This window comes from Dipodomys merriami, unplaced genomic scaffold (genome assembly GCF_024711535.1).
Source record: "Dipodomys merriami isolate MVZ:Mamm:240054 unplaced genomic scaffold, mDipMer1.0.p SCAF_14, whole genome shotgun sequence".
Taxonomy (NCBI): Eukaryota; Metazoa; Chordata; class Mammalia; order Rodentia; family Heteromyidae; genus Dipodomys; species Dipodomys merriami.
The window spans coordinates 35,501,267-35,516,226 of NW_027202715.1; the positions used below are offsets into that span (position 1 = coordinate 35,501,267).

A 14,960-nucleotide genomic window follows, 5' to 3' on the forward strand; every position below is an offset into this window, starting at 1 on the left:
CTTATTTTTTTGAGGTATTTGATTCCAAAAAGGCATTTATACGTCTAACTTTGTAGGATAATATTTATAAAAGGTATTTTTAATAAGCAATTATCTTCAGTTGACTAAAATTACATATATTTCGAAAAAATTTCACCTCACTCCTGGCCAAGTGTGAGGCCAATCTTTTGGTTAAGATGAAATAGGTCATTATAAACACCTAAAGATTTGATTTTTCTGGTGTTACAGATTCAGAAGGTTTGTAACAAGAAACTATGGGAAAGGTATACTCACCGGAGAAAAGAAGTTTCTGAAGAAAACCACAACCATGCAAATGAACGAATGCTATTTCATGGTAAGATTCCTTCTCCCACAACTCTACTACTATTCTCCATATTAAGATAGCTTTTGGCAGATATTAAATAATATTTTCTTTATATCATTTTAAAATAATCTAATATTTCTGTAACTTTTATGCTCCTGTTGTCAGTTTCTTTTACAGTGGATACTTTATAAATGGATGCTTCATAAATAAGATTATTATAATGGAAAAAGTAGAAATGATAATGTGGACTTTCTGGTTTGTTTTTCTGTATCTGCTTTGATTTTTAAAATTTCAGTGTCAAAATCACATTTAACTTCAGTGTTAAAGAGCCATTTTGCCAGGTGCTGGTGGCTCACACCTGTAATCTTAGCCACTCAGCAGCCTAAGATCTGAGGATCATGGTTCCATGCTACCATGCTAGTCCAGGCAGGAAAGGCCATGAATCTCCAATTAACCACTAGAAAACCAGAAGTTGAGCTAGCTGTATGACTCAAAGTGGTAGAGCACTAGCCTTAAGCAAAAGAGCTTAGGGAGCATGCCCCAGCCCTGAGTTTAAACCCTATGACTAACAACATCAAAAACAAAAAACCATTGCCATTAGATCTATAGAGGTTACTGATAATTATTGAATTTATAGCATCACTATTGTATTTAAATTTTCTTTGATTAAAATTTCACAAACTGTCAAGTATTGGTTGGTTTTCAACTTTATAGGTATTGATGTATTGTTTTTCAAGCCTTTGAGCTTGTTATTAATAGTAGCTTCAGTCTGTTCCTTTCTTTGTCCTTGAAGCTGGGCACTGATGTCTCATACTTGTAATCCTAGCTACTCACAAGGCTGAGATCAGAAGATCAAAGTTCAAAGCCAGCTCAAGAAGGAAAGTGAATGAGAAGCATCTCCAGTTAATCACTCAAAAGCCAGAAGTGAAACTGTGGCGCAAGTGGTAGAGTGCTAGACTTGAGCACAAAAGCTCAGGGATCACCCCATCCAAAAAAAAAAAAAAATCAAAAAAAGCACCAAAATCTTGGTTCTTGACTGCAGAAAGTTTTTGGAGACCTAATTTGATTTTTAAAAAACACATTAGGGGCTGGGAAGGTGGCTCAGTGGTAGAGCGCTTGCCTTGCATGCCTGAGGCCCTGGGTTCGATTCCTCAGCACCACATTAAACAAAAAGAAAAAAGCTGAAAGTGGCACTGGGGCTCAAGTGGTAGAGCGCTAGCCTTGAGCAGAAGAGCTGAGGGACAGCGCCCAAGCCCAGAGTTCAGGCCCCACGACCGGACCAAAAAAAATAAAAATAAAAAAGCACGTTAAATTTCATATTCCTAGATTGCAGATGTAGCCCATTGATAGAGCACTTGCCTAATAAACACAAGACTTGTAGAAGTAGAATGAATTTCATAGTCCCCTGAAGGAATAGCTAGAATGGGTTTCTGTGAGATAATCTGAATACCACTACTTATGCTACAACCCTAAAAAAGTTATTATCATAATCCCTTGGCAAAGAATATATGGTTTTTATTTATTAACTTGAAAGTTTTAATGAGGTTTTTTCTAGAAATGGTTTTGTTTTTTCCAAGTTCATTTCCAAGCTCATTCTTTTTTGTTGTTAAGATGTACAGAGGGGTTACAATGAGTATATTACTTATTGATCATTGTTACCCCTTCCCTTCCTTGTTGTTGTCCCACTATCCCTTCCCTCCCCCAACGTGTTTCTATTTCTATAAAAGGGAATTCAGGATATTTTCCTGTCCCTTGATGACCAAGGACAGGGTTTTGATGAATTACTTAGCTGTGATTGTCTTTTTCCAGCCCTTAGCACACAACACCTACCTGATCTGGTTCTTGTGATCTGTAGCTCTTCTTTGGCTGGGCCTGTCTTGTCACTACTATACATGAAGCCCTAGATTGGATCCCCAATATGCCACAGGAAAAAGAAATGAAATTCTAAGAGACTTTAGTTTTGCCTTCTAAAAAAATATTTAACTTGCTTTTACCAATCTATGTGTATTTCAGGGTCTCCTTTTGTGAATGCAATTATCCATAAGGGCTTTGATGAAAGGCATGCATACATAGGTGGCATGTTTGGAGCTGGGATTTATTTTGCTGAAAACTCCTCCAAAAGCAATCAGTATGTGTATGGAATTGGAGGAGGTACTGGATGTCCAGTTCACAAAGACAGATCGTGTTATATTTGCCACAGGTAAGAGATCACTTCTCATTTATTTTGATAAGAATTGGTTAGATATTTAAGAAATTTAAAGGGCAAAGCCTTATGCCTGACTTTAAGAATCAAGACTGAACATGTTTTTAGGCTTTTTGCCCTCTCACAAGTTAAAATAATAGTTAATATTTACTTTAGTTATCTCAGTGGGGCAGCTTAATTCTAAGCAGTTGATCTTTTAACTCATTATAACACATAGAGCTTTAAAGAAAAAAGTGCTCAATGGCTCACTTGGCACAGTAGTGGTTCATGTCTTTAATTCTAGCTACTCAGCAGGTTGAAATCTATAGATTATGATTACACTTTGAAGCCAACCTGTGCAGAAAAGTTCATGAGACTCCATTTCCAAAGTAGCCAACAGAAAGCTGGCTGGAGTGTGACTCAAAGGATAGAGCACCTGCCAACTAAGCAAGACGAGCAGGTATGAGGCTCTAATGAGTTCAAATCTCAGTTCTGGTGGAGGAGGAAGTAGGCAAAATAAAATGCAAGTATGGTAAAGTAGATAAACCCACGTTTAAGATCACCCTGGGCAACCTAGCAAGAGTGTTTTTTGCTTTTTCTTTCTTTCTTTTTAACCAGACCTGAGGCTTGAATTCAGAGCCTGGACACTGTCCCTGAGCTGCTTTTGCTCAAGGCTGGCACTGTACCACTTGAGCCACAGCACTGCTTCGGGCTTTTTCTGTTTATGTGTTACTGAGGGATCAAACACAAGGTTTCATGCATACTGAGCAAGCATTCTACCACTAAGCCATATTATTCCTAGCCCAAGAGCCTGTTGTTTTTTATTTGGGGGGGGGGGTGTTGTTTTGTTTTGTTTTTTGTTGGTCATGGGGCTTGAACTCTGGGCCTGGCCATTGTCCTTCCGTTCTTCAGCTCAAGGCACGCACTCTACCAACTTGAGCCACAGTGCCACTTCTGTTTTTCCCGGTAGTTAATTGGAGATAAGAGTCTCAGGGACTTTCCTGCCCTGGCTGGCTTTGAATGGTGATCCTCAGGTTTCAGCCTCCTGAGTAGTTAGGATTATGTGTGTGAGCCACTGGCATCTGGCTCAGGTTTTTCATCTTAAAAAACAGGCTCTTAGGGGCTGGGAACATGGCTCAGTGGTAGAGTGCTTGCCTTGCATGCATGAGGCCCTGGGTTAAATTCCTCAGCACCACATAAGCAGAAAAGGCCAGAAGTGGCGCTGTGGCTCAAGTAGTAGAGCACTAGCCTTGAGCTGAAGAGATGGGGGACAGTGCCTAGGCCCAGAGTTCAGGCCCCTGGACCTACAAAAAAAAAAAAAAAAACAGGCTCTTAGCCAAGGGCCAGTGGCTCACGCCTGTAATCCTAGCTATTCAGGAGTCTGAGATCTGAGGATTGAAGTTCAAAGCCAGCCTGAGGGGGAAAGTCCAGGAGACTCTTATCTCCAGTTAACCACTAGAAAACCAGAAGTGACGCTGTAGAACACTGGCTTGGAGCTGAAGAGCATAGGGACAGCACCCAAGCCTAGAGTTCAAGCCCCATGACCAACAAAAAAGAAAAACCTGGGCTGGGAAGGTGGCTCAGTGGTAAAGTGCTTGCCTTGCATGCATGAGGTCCTGGGTTCGATTTCCCCAGCACCACATAAGCAAAAAGAAAAAAAGCCGGAAGTGGCGCTGTGGCTCAACTGGTAGAACGCTAGCCTTGAGCTGAAGTGCTGAGGGACAGCGCCCAGGCTCAGAGTTCAGGCCCAAAAAAGAAAAAAGAAAAACCTGAATACAAAACAACATTGGGGTGAAAGACTATATGTACAGTAGGCTTAGAAATAAACAGTGAAATAATATTGAAACGTTCTTTGAAACAGGAAAGTCAATCACATGCTTGAAGAGAGTGGGATAATATCTACTTACACTCATGGTAAGGGGACACCTGAGTTAATAAATGTAGGTGTTCCAGTGGAGGAGCAGTAAAACAGACACCATCTCAGATGGTACAGAGAATGGATAACAGACAGGAAGGAAGATTGGACTTTGTGGACAGAGAAAATTAATGTGCCTAGGGCATGATAAAGATAAGATAAAATTAGAGGAAAGAGCTACTTTAAGGAATTGGGATTTCCTTCTAAGTACAGTAAGCAGCGGCTAAAAGATTTTAAAGAAAAAAGTGAAAAAAAAAGACAAAAATGATTGTGGTTTTGTTTTGTCTTTTTTTGTTGTTGTTATTCCAGCACAAGGGCTTGAACTTGGGACCTGGGCACTCTTTTTTTTTTTTTTAATTGTGAAAATACTGTACAGAAGGGTTACAATTACATGGGCAAGATAATGAGTACATTTCTTCTTATCAAGCATTGTAGCCTCCTCCTTTGTTTCCCCTTCCCATCCCTTTCCATCCTCCTCCTGCCCCCCCACCCACTGGGCACTCTTTTTGAGCTTCTTTTTTTTGGGGGGGGGTTGGGGGGGCCCAGTCATGGGGCCTGAACTCTGGGCCTGGTCACTGTCCCTCAGCTCTTCAGCTCAAGGCTAGCACTCTACCACTTGAGCCATAGCACCACTTACGGCTTTTTTCTTTTTGCTTATGTGGTGCTGGGGAAATCGAACCCAGGACCTCATGCATGCAAGGCAAGCACTTTACCACTGAGCCACCTTTCCAGCCCTCTTCTTGAGCTTCTTTTTTATTTTTTTAATTGTGAAAATACTGTACAGAGGGGTTACAATTACATGGGCAAGATAATGAGTACATTTCTTATCAAGCATTGTAGCCTCCTCCGTTCTTGAGCTTCTTAAGGCTAGCACTCTACCACTTGAGCCACAAGTCCACTAATGTATTTTTTCTGGTTAATTGAAGAGTCTCAGGACTTTGATGCTTTGAACTGCAATCCTCAGATCTCAGCCTCCTGAGTAGCTAGGATTATAACTGTCAGCCACCAGCACCTGGCAGTAGTTGTTTTCATCAGTAATTGCTTAGACAGAAAGTAGTTTGGGCAGGAAATTAGAGTAGAAGTAGAAAAACTGGGTTAGTAGGCTATAGTCCAGGTGGAAATTTTGATGGTTTGGACATGATGACAAAATTAGAAGTAAATGAATTTTAAATGTATCTTGAAAGTGGAATCAGTGGCCTTTTTGAATAAATGATTCTTTTGCAAGCTACCATAGAAGTTCCTTAACCTCCTTCCTCCCCACTTGGTCTGTGATTTGTGTTTTTGCTCTGACACAAAGAAGATAATAACAGTTTAAATCTATAAAGTTGTTAACGTTTTTCCAGTTTTAAAGTTAAAATATAAGAATTAACTAGCTGGATATAGTGATTCGCTTTACTATAATCACACCTAGTGGGAGGCTGAACAAGAAGTATCATGACTTAAAGACTAGCCTGGGCAAATCAGTGAGACCCTGTCACAAAAATAAATAAAAAAAACTTGGAATACAGTCCAGTGATAGAATATTTGCCTAACATGTCCAGTTCCCAATACTGAAGAAAAAATAATAATTTAACAAATTATTTTAAAAGAATGAGGGCTGGGAAGGTGGCTCAGTGAGCACTTGCCTTGCATGCATGAGGCCCTGGATTCGATTCCTCAGTACCACATAAGCAAAAAGAAAAAAAGCCGGAAGTGGTGCTGTGGCTCAAGTGGTAGAGCGCTAGCCTTGAGCTGAAGAGCTGAGGGACAGCGCCCAGGCCCAAAGTTCAGGCCCCACAACCGGATCCAAAAAAAAAAGAATGATAGACTTTTTTTTTTTTTTTGCAGTACTGTGATTTGAACTCAGGGCTAGGTGGGTGTTCTACCACTTGAGCAATGCCAACCTGCCTTATGGTTGTTTTCAAGATAGAGTGTCACAGTCAGGTGCCGGCGGTTCTCACTTGTAATCCTAGCTACTCAGGAGGCTGTGATCTGAGGATCGCAGTTCAAAGCCAGGCCTGGCAGGAAAGTTCATGAGACTCTTATCTCTATTTAGCCACCAGAAAACTGGAAGTGGAACTGTGCCTCAAGTGGTAGAGTGCTAGCCTTGAGCTGAAGAGCTGAGGGACAGACAGCACCCAGGCCCAGAGTGCAAGCCCCATAACCAAAAAAAAAAAAAGAAGTGTCACCAACTTTTCTGCCTAGGCTAACTTCAAATTATAATTCTCCAGATCTCAACCTTTTGGTTACAGTTATACCCATGAGGCCCCACAGCCCAGCACAAAGTTCTTTTGAGGGTTAAATATTAACAACAATCATAAATGTTTTCGTGTGAAGACATTTCTAAAGTTTACCTAATGTATGCAAATAATGGTTGTAAAACTTGTGTTAAATTTGTCTTCAGAGTGCCCTTTTCCATTTTATGTTTTAGACAACTGCTCTTTTGCCGGGTAACCTTGGGAAAGTCTTTTCTGCAGTTTAGTGCAATGAAAATGGCACATTCACCTCCCGGGCATCACTCTGTCACCGGTCGGCCCAGTGTTAATGGCCTAGCATTAGCTGAATATGTTATTTACAGAGGCGAACAGGTAACTCAGTTTTGTTTACCTTTTTTTTTTATTTTATTTTTTGTGAACATACTGTACAGAGGGGAGTTTTGTTTACCTTTAAAAATGCTATGGGGGGGCTGGGAAGATGCTTCAGTGGTAGAGTGCTTGCCTTGCATGCATGAGGCCCTAAGTTCTATTCCTCAGCACCACATAAGCAGAAAAAGCCAGAAGTGGGGCTGAGGCTCAAGTGGTAGAGGGCTAGTCTACAGCTGAAAAGCTGAGGGACAGCACCCAGGCCCAGAGTTCAGGCCTCACAACCGACCAAAAAAAAAAAAAGCTATAGGGGTCAGTGTGTTGGCATGTCTATATACCAAGCTCTAGTAATACGTAGGAGAACAGACTAAACCAGAAAAGAGCTGGAGGTATGGTTTAAGTAGTAAAAGATCTGCCTAGAAAGAGCCAGGTCTAGCCAGGTGCCGGTTGCTCACACCTGTAATCCTAGCTACTCTGGAGGCTGAGATCTGAGGATCAAAATTCAAAGTCAGCCCAGGCAGGAAAGTCTGTGAAACTCTTATCTCCAGTTAACCACCAGAAAACCAGAAGTGGCACTTGTGGCTCAGGTAGAGTACTCGCCTTGAGCTGAAGAGCTGAGGAACAGTGCCCAGGCCCAGAGTTCAAACCCCACGACCTACAGGAAAAAAAGAAAAGAAAGAGCCAGGTTATGAGTTCATACTCCATACTAACCACCCTCCACCCCCCCCCCCATAGAACCATACTTTAGTTTCTTAAATGAATAAGGCAAGACCTTGGTTTAAACAAAAACAAAAATTTATATGTAGTTTCAGACTTGAAAAGATACCAAGGTAGTAAAATAAGATTACTTAAATTTTTTCAAAATAAGGAAATATACTGATATCTCTAAACTATTTAAATTTGACCAACTACACTGCATTTTTCTTTTGCTTCTATAAAATGTAATTAATCAGAATTCTGATTTTTAAAAGTGTGTTCGAAGAAGCATATGATCCTCTCATACTATCAGTAAAATATTGGGCCAGAATAGTATTCTGAATTTAATAGGTATCATAATTACCTCTATTACTAAAAACAGATAGACATGTCCTTAAATACCCATCATAGACCTACTTGCTGGTTATTAGTCTAAAGGATTGGAGTTGAGGGCTGGATAGGTGGCTCAGTGGTAGAGCGCTTACCTTGCATGCATGAGGCCCTGGGTTCGATTCCTCATAAGCAAAAAAGAAAAAAGTCGGAAGTGGCGCTGTGGCTCAAGTGGTAGAACGCCAGCCTTGAGCAGAAAAGCTGAGGGACAGTGCCCAGGCCCAGAGTTCAGGCCCCACGACCGGACCAAAAAAAAAGGGGGGGGTTGGAGTTAAGATAACTGTGTTTTGGGAAGATATCCCTAAATGATTCTGGGGTGTTTTTGTTCTGTGCCAGTCCTGGAGCTTGAACTCAAGGCCTGGGTACTGTCTTAAGCTTTTTTGCTCATGGCTAGCTCTCTACCACTTGAGCCACAGCTCCACTTCTGGCTTTTTTGTTGTTAATCAAACTCATGGACTTTCCTGGCTGAGCTGGCTTCCAACCTCTATTTTAAGATTTCATTCTCCTTCATAGCTAGGATTGAAGGTGTGAGCCACTAGCATCCACCTTTTTTATTACTACTCTTATTATTAAGTAGAGGTTATAATTTCATAAGTCAGGTTATGAGTACAATGTATCTTGATCAATATCACCCCTTCTGTCATTCTCCCCCATTGTTTTCCCTCCCATCCCTACCCTCAAGTTATATTTTTAAGACTAATTTAGAACAGCCTCCCTAAAAATTTGAATGCTTATGAAAGATCTTAACCTTGGAACAAAATTTGTTTACTACCATTTGAATTAATCTTTCTCTTGCAGGCTTACCCTGAATATTTAATTACTTACCAGATTATGAGGCCTGAAGGTATGGTTGATGGATAAACAGTTTTAGGAAACTCATTCCACTGAACCTAAAATCTCCAAAGCAGCTGGTGGCCTAAGTTTTATTTCTTTGCTGGTCATACTCATCTTGCACATGGCTCGTAACAAAAGGATAAAAATGTGAAAGAAGTTTAACAATTCTGACTTGATTAAGCTTTAATAATGTACAGTGTTTTCTAAATATTTCCTGTTTTTCAGCACTTTAACAGATGCCATTCCAGGTTTAACTGGGTTTGTCTGTACTAAATTATAAACAGTTCCTTGAACCTTTTATACATTATGCATTGATTCTAACAAACTGTAATGCCCTCAACAGAACTCATTTTACTAATACAATACTGTGTTCTTTTAACACAGCATTTACACTGAATACAATTTCATTTGTAAAACTGTAAATAAGAGCTTTTTTACTAGCCCAATATTTATTTACATTGCTTTGTAATATAAGTGTACTGTTTTAGAACTGCAGCGGTTTACAAACATTTTCATGTGTATTGCTCATCTATATTCCATCATGTATCATCCTTAGATCATCATCCACGACTGAGTGATCTTTATGTCTGATTCAAGAGGCTGTATTGAGTTGTTAGCTGAAATTTAGTTGGGAAAGACTAATTTATCAGATTTAATTTGTTGGAAGCATCTTATTTAGAAACCTTTCTCACCTGGTGCCAGTGGCTCATGCCTGTAATCCTTGCTGTTCAGGAGACTGAGATCTGAGCAGTTCCAAAGCCAGCCAGAAAAGAAAGTCCATGAGACTCATCTCTAATTAACCACCAGAAAACCAGAAGTGGCTAGCCTTGAGTAAAAAAGCTCAGGAACAGCAACATAGGCCCTGAGTTTAATCCCCATGACTGAATTTTAAAAACATATCTTTCTCACTTGAATTCTCTGGGGGTTTAATTTGTCCTTCCTTTGTATATAAAATATTCACATTCCAAAGAACTTGAACTCTGATAGGCCCTGATTTTAAAGAATCTTATTCACTGACCTCAAACTCTGTAAGTGTCACTCTGGAAATTTTTCATTGTCATATTATGAAAACTAAAGTGCTCCTTTTGTTTTTTGGGTTTGGGTTGGGTTGGGGGTTTTGGGGGGTTTGGGTTTTTTTTTTTGTTTTTTTTTTTTTTTGTCGGTCACTGGGCTTGAACTCTGGGTTTGGGCACTGTACCTGCACTCTTCAGCTCAAGGCAAGCACTCTACCACTTGAGCCACAGCGCCACTTCTGGTTTTCTAGTGGTTTATTGGAGATAAGAGTCTCACGGACTTTCCTGCCCGGGATGGCTTTGAACTGCGATCCTCAGATCTCAGCCTCCTGAGTAGCTAGGTTTACAGGCGTGAGCCACTGACGCCGGGCTGGTTTTTTGTTTTGTTTTTTTTTTTTTAAAGGCCAAATCCATAATAATAAAAAAAGCCAGGGCCTGGTGGCTCATACCTTTAATCCTGGTTATTCAGGAGGCTGATCTGAGGATTGCAGTTCAAAGGCAGCCCAGGCAGGAAAGTCTGTGAGACTCTTTATCTCAGAAAACTGGAAGTGGCACTGTGGCTCAAGAGGTAGAGCTGTAGCCTTGAGCAGAAGAGCCCAGGGACAGTGCCCAGGCCCAGAGTTCAAGCCCCATGACCGATCAAAAAAAAAGGCCAAATCCTCTTTTGAATGCTTAACAGTGTTTTCATGGAATATAAATAGGAAATTAAATTTTAGGATTGGAAAGTGTAATCCCGGATAATCTCCCAATCAATTCTAATTACCTTAAATCTAAAAGGAGGAAAAATAGCAAAAAGCAAGTGGGTAGTATTTTATCCTAAGTATTTTTTTTCCTTGATCTTGGTTTTATTTATAGCCAGTCTGTACATGATGAGCAAACTCAATCCAGAACCATAAATTGAGGTTTCTCACCTCACTCCTGTTTTCACCTCCTGAATGGGCAAGTGTAATAAGACAGGTGACTCCTGATCCTGGTTTGCCTCCTGTGATACTCTGTCCAGTTGGAAATATGCTCTCAGTTTATGAACACAACCCTTGGCAGGAGCATAACAGTTGTGGTGACCAGGGCTGGGTTCAGTATGGTAGCTGTGCAGGGAATTGCTGTCCTGTGAATGCCATTTCTGACTCTTTTTAATGTAAAACTATCTTTTCTATGAAAAGATAGTACTCATGAATTTTGGAACAGATCTGAATTATTGCCTGGCAGGGTCTATTTTACCTGTTGACTTGTACCCTCAGAAACCAAGAAAACATTTTACCCACTTACGTCTTTGTAATTGAGGATCTTTCCCCTCGCTCCGAACCAGTTTGCCTTTGTTTTAACCCCTAAATTAACTTGCCCTTTTTAAATTTGTACATACAGTGCTAGAACATCATGTTTTTTTGTCCTGATAAATGTATTTCTGGAGTTATTTCTATGATGTAAATTGTGATAATGGTTTAAGAGGTTAAATCCTGACCTTGAAGTGATTTTATACAACTGTCTATTAATTGCATATATGATCCTGAAGTCATTTCTTGGAACACGGGAGTATGCCAAATTTTATATAATTTTTTCAGGTTCTCAGCTTCTAGTTTCTATAATTAGAAGATAATGATATGAATTAATAGGGTTTATATTTACCTTCTCTCAACATTTAACCCATTCTACTCACCCTATGAGTGAATCTGGAATTGTTTGTTATGTAAAATCATTGTGGTCTAGTTGACAATATTGCAAACTGTGTTACTTCATTCTAATCCATTGTTTAATAATTATATTGTTTTTCCATGAATTATATGTTGATCAACATGTTAGCATGGCAATATTTTCACATAGTTTTTTTGTTTATTGGGAGTATGGGTTTTGGGTGGAATTTTTAGTGCTTTGCATGGAACATCTTACTTTATAATGATGGAATTGCTTTTTTTGTCTTGTGTTTTTTTATATGAATTTAATTTTTTGCGTGACTAGTGCTATTATACCCATCTTAAGTGTCTTAGTTGTACTGTTATCACATTCCATACCCTCATTTAATTCTAAATAAACTTCATTATTTTTCTGGATAGCATGATAGTTACTGGAATAGTATAAATGTGTTGAATGGTCTTTGAGAAATGGATGAAAATTTGTTAATAAAACAGTTACAGGAAGACAATATAGTTTTGAGTCTAATAGTGATAAAGAGTGCAATTTAAAGTTTGTTGATTGCTGTGGGTACATTTACATATTATAACATGGAAGTGTCTGTAAAATGTGGTTAGATATTTATAGCACCCAACAAAATGTTTGGTCAAACCTTAAAACTCATTCCTGGAAATCAATCTCTTCTTATAAAGAGGAATATATTTTTGTTTTCTATGTCATATAAAACATTCTCAGTAAGTTTCCAGATCTCAAAGTTAATGATAGTTCTTGTTGTTCTCCTTAAAAGAAAGTATTTATAATTCAGTATGCTAAGTGTCCTTGTGTGTGTGATCAGTTCTCTGCTTTCTATAAGAGAATGATGGTACAAATAATCCATAAGTTTAACTTTGAAATATATTTCAGCAGCTTTATCTTCCTGCTTCATTTAAGATATTATTAAAGTGTTTGCTTGCTATTGCTAAGCATGAATGGCAATGTATGATGTGATCCAATCGTCTACAGGTTAATGAGGCAAGAAAAAATGCAAATAAATTTCCCAAAGCTCTTAAAATTGTTATTCTTTACTGTGCCTTTACCTACTGTCCCGTCCAATTAGAGACTAGAGTGACAGATGAAACAAATAGTGGTATCCCTTCCTTTTTTTAATTACTTACTTTTTAATAATTTTTATTGAAATTAAGTGATTACAGAAATTTCACAAGTTTCACAGTATTGTGGGATAGTGATACAAGTCACAAACACATTTTAACCTTCACAAGGCAAATTGTCATTATCATGGCCTATAAAGTTTGTGAATTCTATGAGCTTTGAGAATACAACTATTTCTTCCATATCAGGTGATATGTACATTTCTTTCCTTTCACTTGGTGTCAGCAGTTCCCTCTCTTTCCCTCTCATTCCCTCCCTCCCATCGCTGCCTTTGAGTTGCTTAGTTTGTTTTCATCAATGTCCAGAAGGTACCCTTTCTTAACCAGGGAAACAATTAAATGTCTATAAAGCTAGGCTATCTCTCAAGTCTCCATATACTTGCCTTTATGCTTACTTGCTTAGAAAACCTGTGACCTAAAACAGTTTAGTCACACCATCAGGAAGTTGTTGCTCTTCATATAAAAGGTACCCTTTTGCTGGGCACTGGTGGCTCATGCCTATAATCCTAGCTATTCAGGAGGCTGAGATTGGGAGCTCACAATTGGAAGCTAGCCCAGGTAGGAAAGGCTGTGAGACTCTTAATATTAATTAACCATCTGCAATCTGGAAGCAGAACTTTGGCTCAGAGTGGTAGATCACCTTGAGCAAAAAGCTCAGGGACAGTGCTTCCATCCCTGACTTCAAGCCCCATATATGCATCTATAATTTGTTGCTAGGCACAGTAGCGCACTCCTAAAACTCCAGCAATTTGAGAGGTTGAACGATACCATTTGAAGTCAGCTTGGGAAAACAGTGAATGCATCTTAGGAGGGCAGGAATCCCAAGTCTATTGCTAGTCCCTCTATATTAATTTTTTAATTAGTAGCATACTTCACACATTTGTGAGCCTTGTTCTTTTTCCCAAATCAATAACCCATATAATTTTCTAAATTTTAGCTTCTGTATGACAGAGAACATGGAATATTTGGTTGTTTGGTTTGGGTTCTTTGTCTGTAGTAGGGCTTGAACTCAGGGCCTGGGCGCTGGCTCAACTTTTTTTGCTCAAAGCTAGCACTCTACCACTTTGAGCCACAGCTCACTTCTGGTTTTCTGGTGGTTAATTTGAGATAAGAGTCCCACAGACTTCCCTGCCCTGACTGCCTTTGAACCACAATCCTTAGATCTTAGCCTCCTGAACAGCAAGGATTACAGGTGTGAACCACCAGTGCCAGGCCCCAATGTTTGTCTTTCTGTGTTTGGCTTATTTCATTTAACATGATGATACCATCAAAAAGTGAATTTTTAAGGATGGTACAAATGAGTTAGGGTAGCCAAAAGATGTTAAGTTTTAAGTTGAAATCTAAAAACATAACTAATGGCAAATCTTTCTCAAACCTACTCAGTTTTCTCCTTTTCTCTGGTTAATTACTGCAAGTTTAAGACCAAAGTCCCAAACCAGATGTGGTGTGATGGCTTACACCCTTGATCCCAGTACTCATTTTAGGGCAAGACCCTATGTAAATAACTAGATTCCCTGAAGTCATCTCTCTTTCCCTAACATTCCACATCCCATCTATGGCTCTGTCTACTTCACCCTTGTCTGCCCCTCTCATCTCCCCAACTACCACAGTCTAATTTCACTTAATTTCACATTAAGCTAAAGCCTAAGTCACACATTATTCCACTTTGTCAGAAGCCTGCAGTGGCTTCCCATTTCACTTAGTGTAAAAAGCTACAGTTCTTAACATGCCTAGCTTGACCCTGATGTGGTGAGCCTCTGCATCCCACTCCACCCCCTGCTCACTTCACTCTCGGAACTCCAACTCTCCAGATCTCACAGACATGCTCCTGTCAGGGGTCTCTGCAGTAGCTGTATCTGCCTAGAATAATCCCCCCTCTGCCAGCATCCCCATGTCTACTGCCTCACTATTGTTCAGTGTCACCTTCTCAGACCTTCCAATTCCCTTGTACATCATCTTCCCATACTCACTCCCTGTCTTTACCTACCCTGCTCTTTTTTCTACAGTATACCAGTCTTTTTTTTTTTTTTTTTTTTTTTTGTCGTGGGGCTTGAACTCAGCCTGAGTGCTGTCCTTCATCTCTTCAGCTCAGGGCGGGCACTCTACCACTTTGAGCCACAGCGCCACTTTTGGTTTTCTGGTGGTTTATGGGAGATAAGAGTCTCATGGACTCTTCCTGCCTGGGCTGGCTTTGAACCGTGATCCTCAGATCTCAGCCTCCTGAGTAGCTAGGATTACAGGCCTGAGCCACCAGCACCCAGCTACCAGTCACATTCTTAATGTAGCAGCCT

The 14,960-nt window shown here is 39.8% G+C and overlaps 1 protein-coding gene across 3 annotated transcripts in view; it reads left to right on the forward strand.

Moving 5' to 3' along the window:
* Positions 1-12,572, forward strand: part of Tnks2 (tankyrase 2) — an 88,744-nt gene extending 76,172 nt beyond the window's left edge. For all 3 annotated transcript variants that reach the window (XM_070021186.1, XM_070021188.1, XM_070021187.1), the window contains 4 exons: positions 229-334; positions 2,318-2,504; positions 6,812-6,968; positions 8,847-12,572. In XM_070021186.1, coding sequence (XP_069877287.1) covers positions 229-334; positions 2,318-2,504; positions 6,812-6,968; positions 8,847-8,909 — 513 coding nt within the window. In that variant the 3' untranslated portion in view covers positions 8,910-12,572. The remainder of the gene's footprint in view (positions 1-228; positions 335-2,317; positions 2,505-6,811; positions 6,969-8,846) is intronic.
* Positions 12,573-14,960: the final 2,388 nt, after the last annotated feature.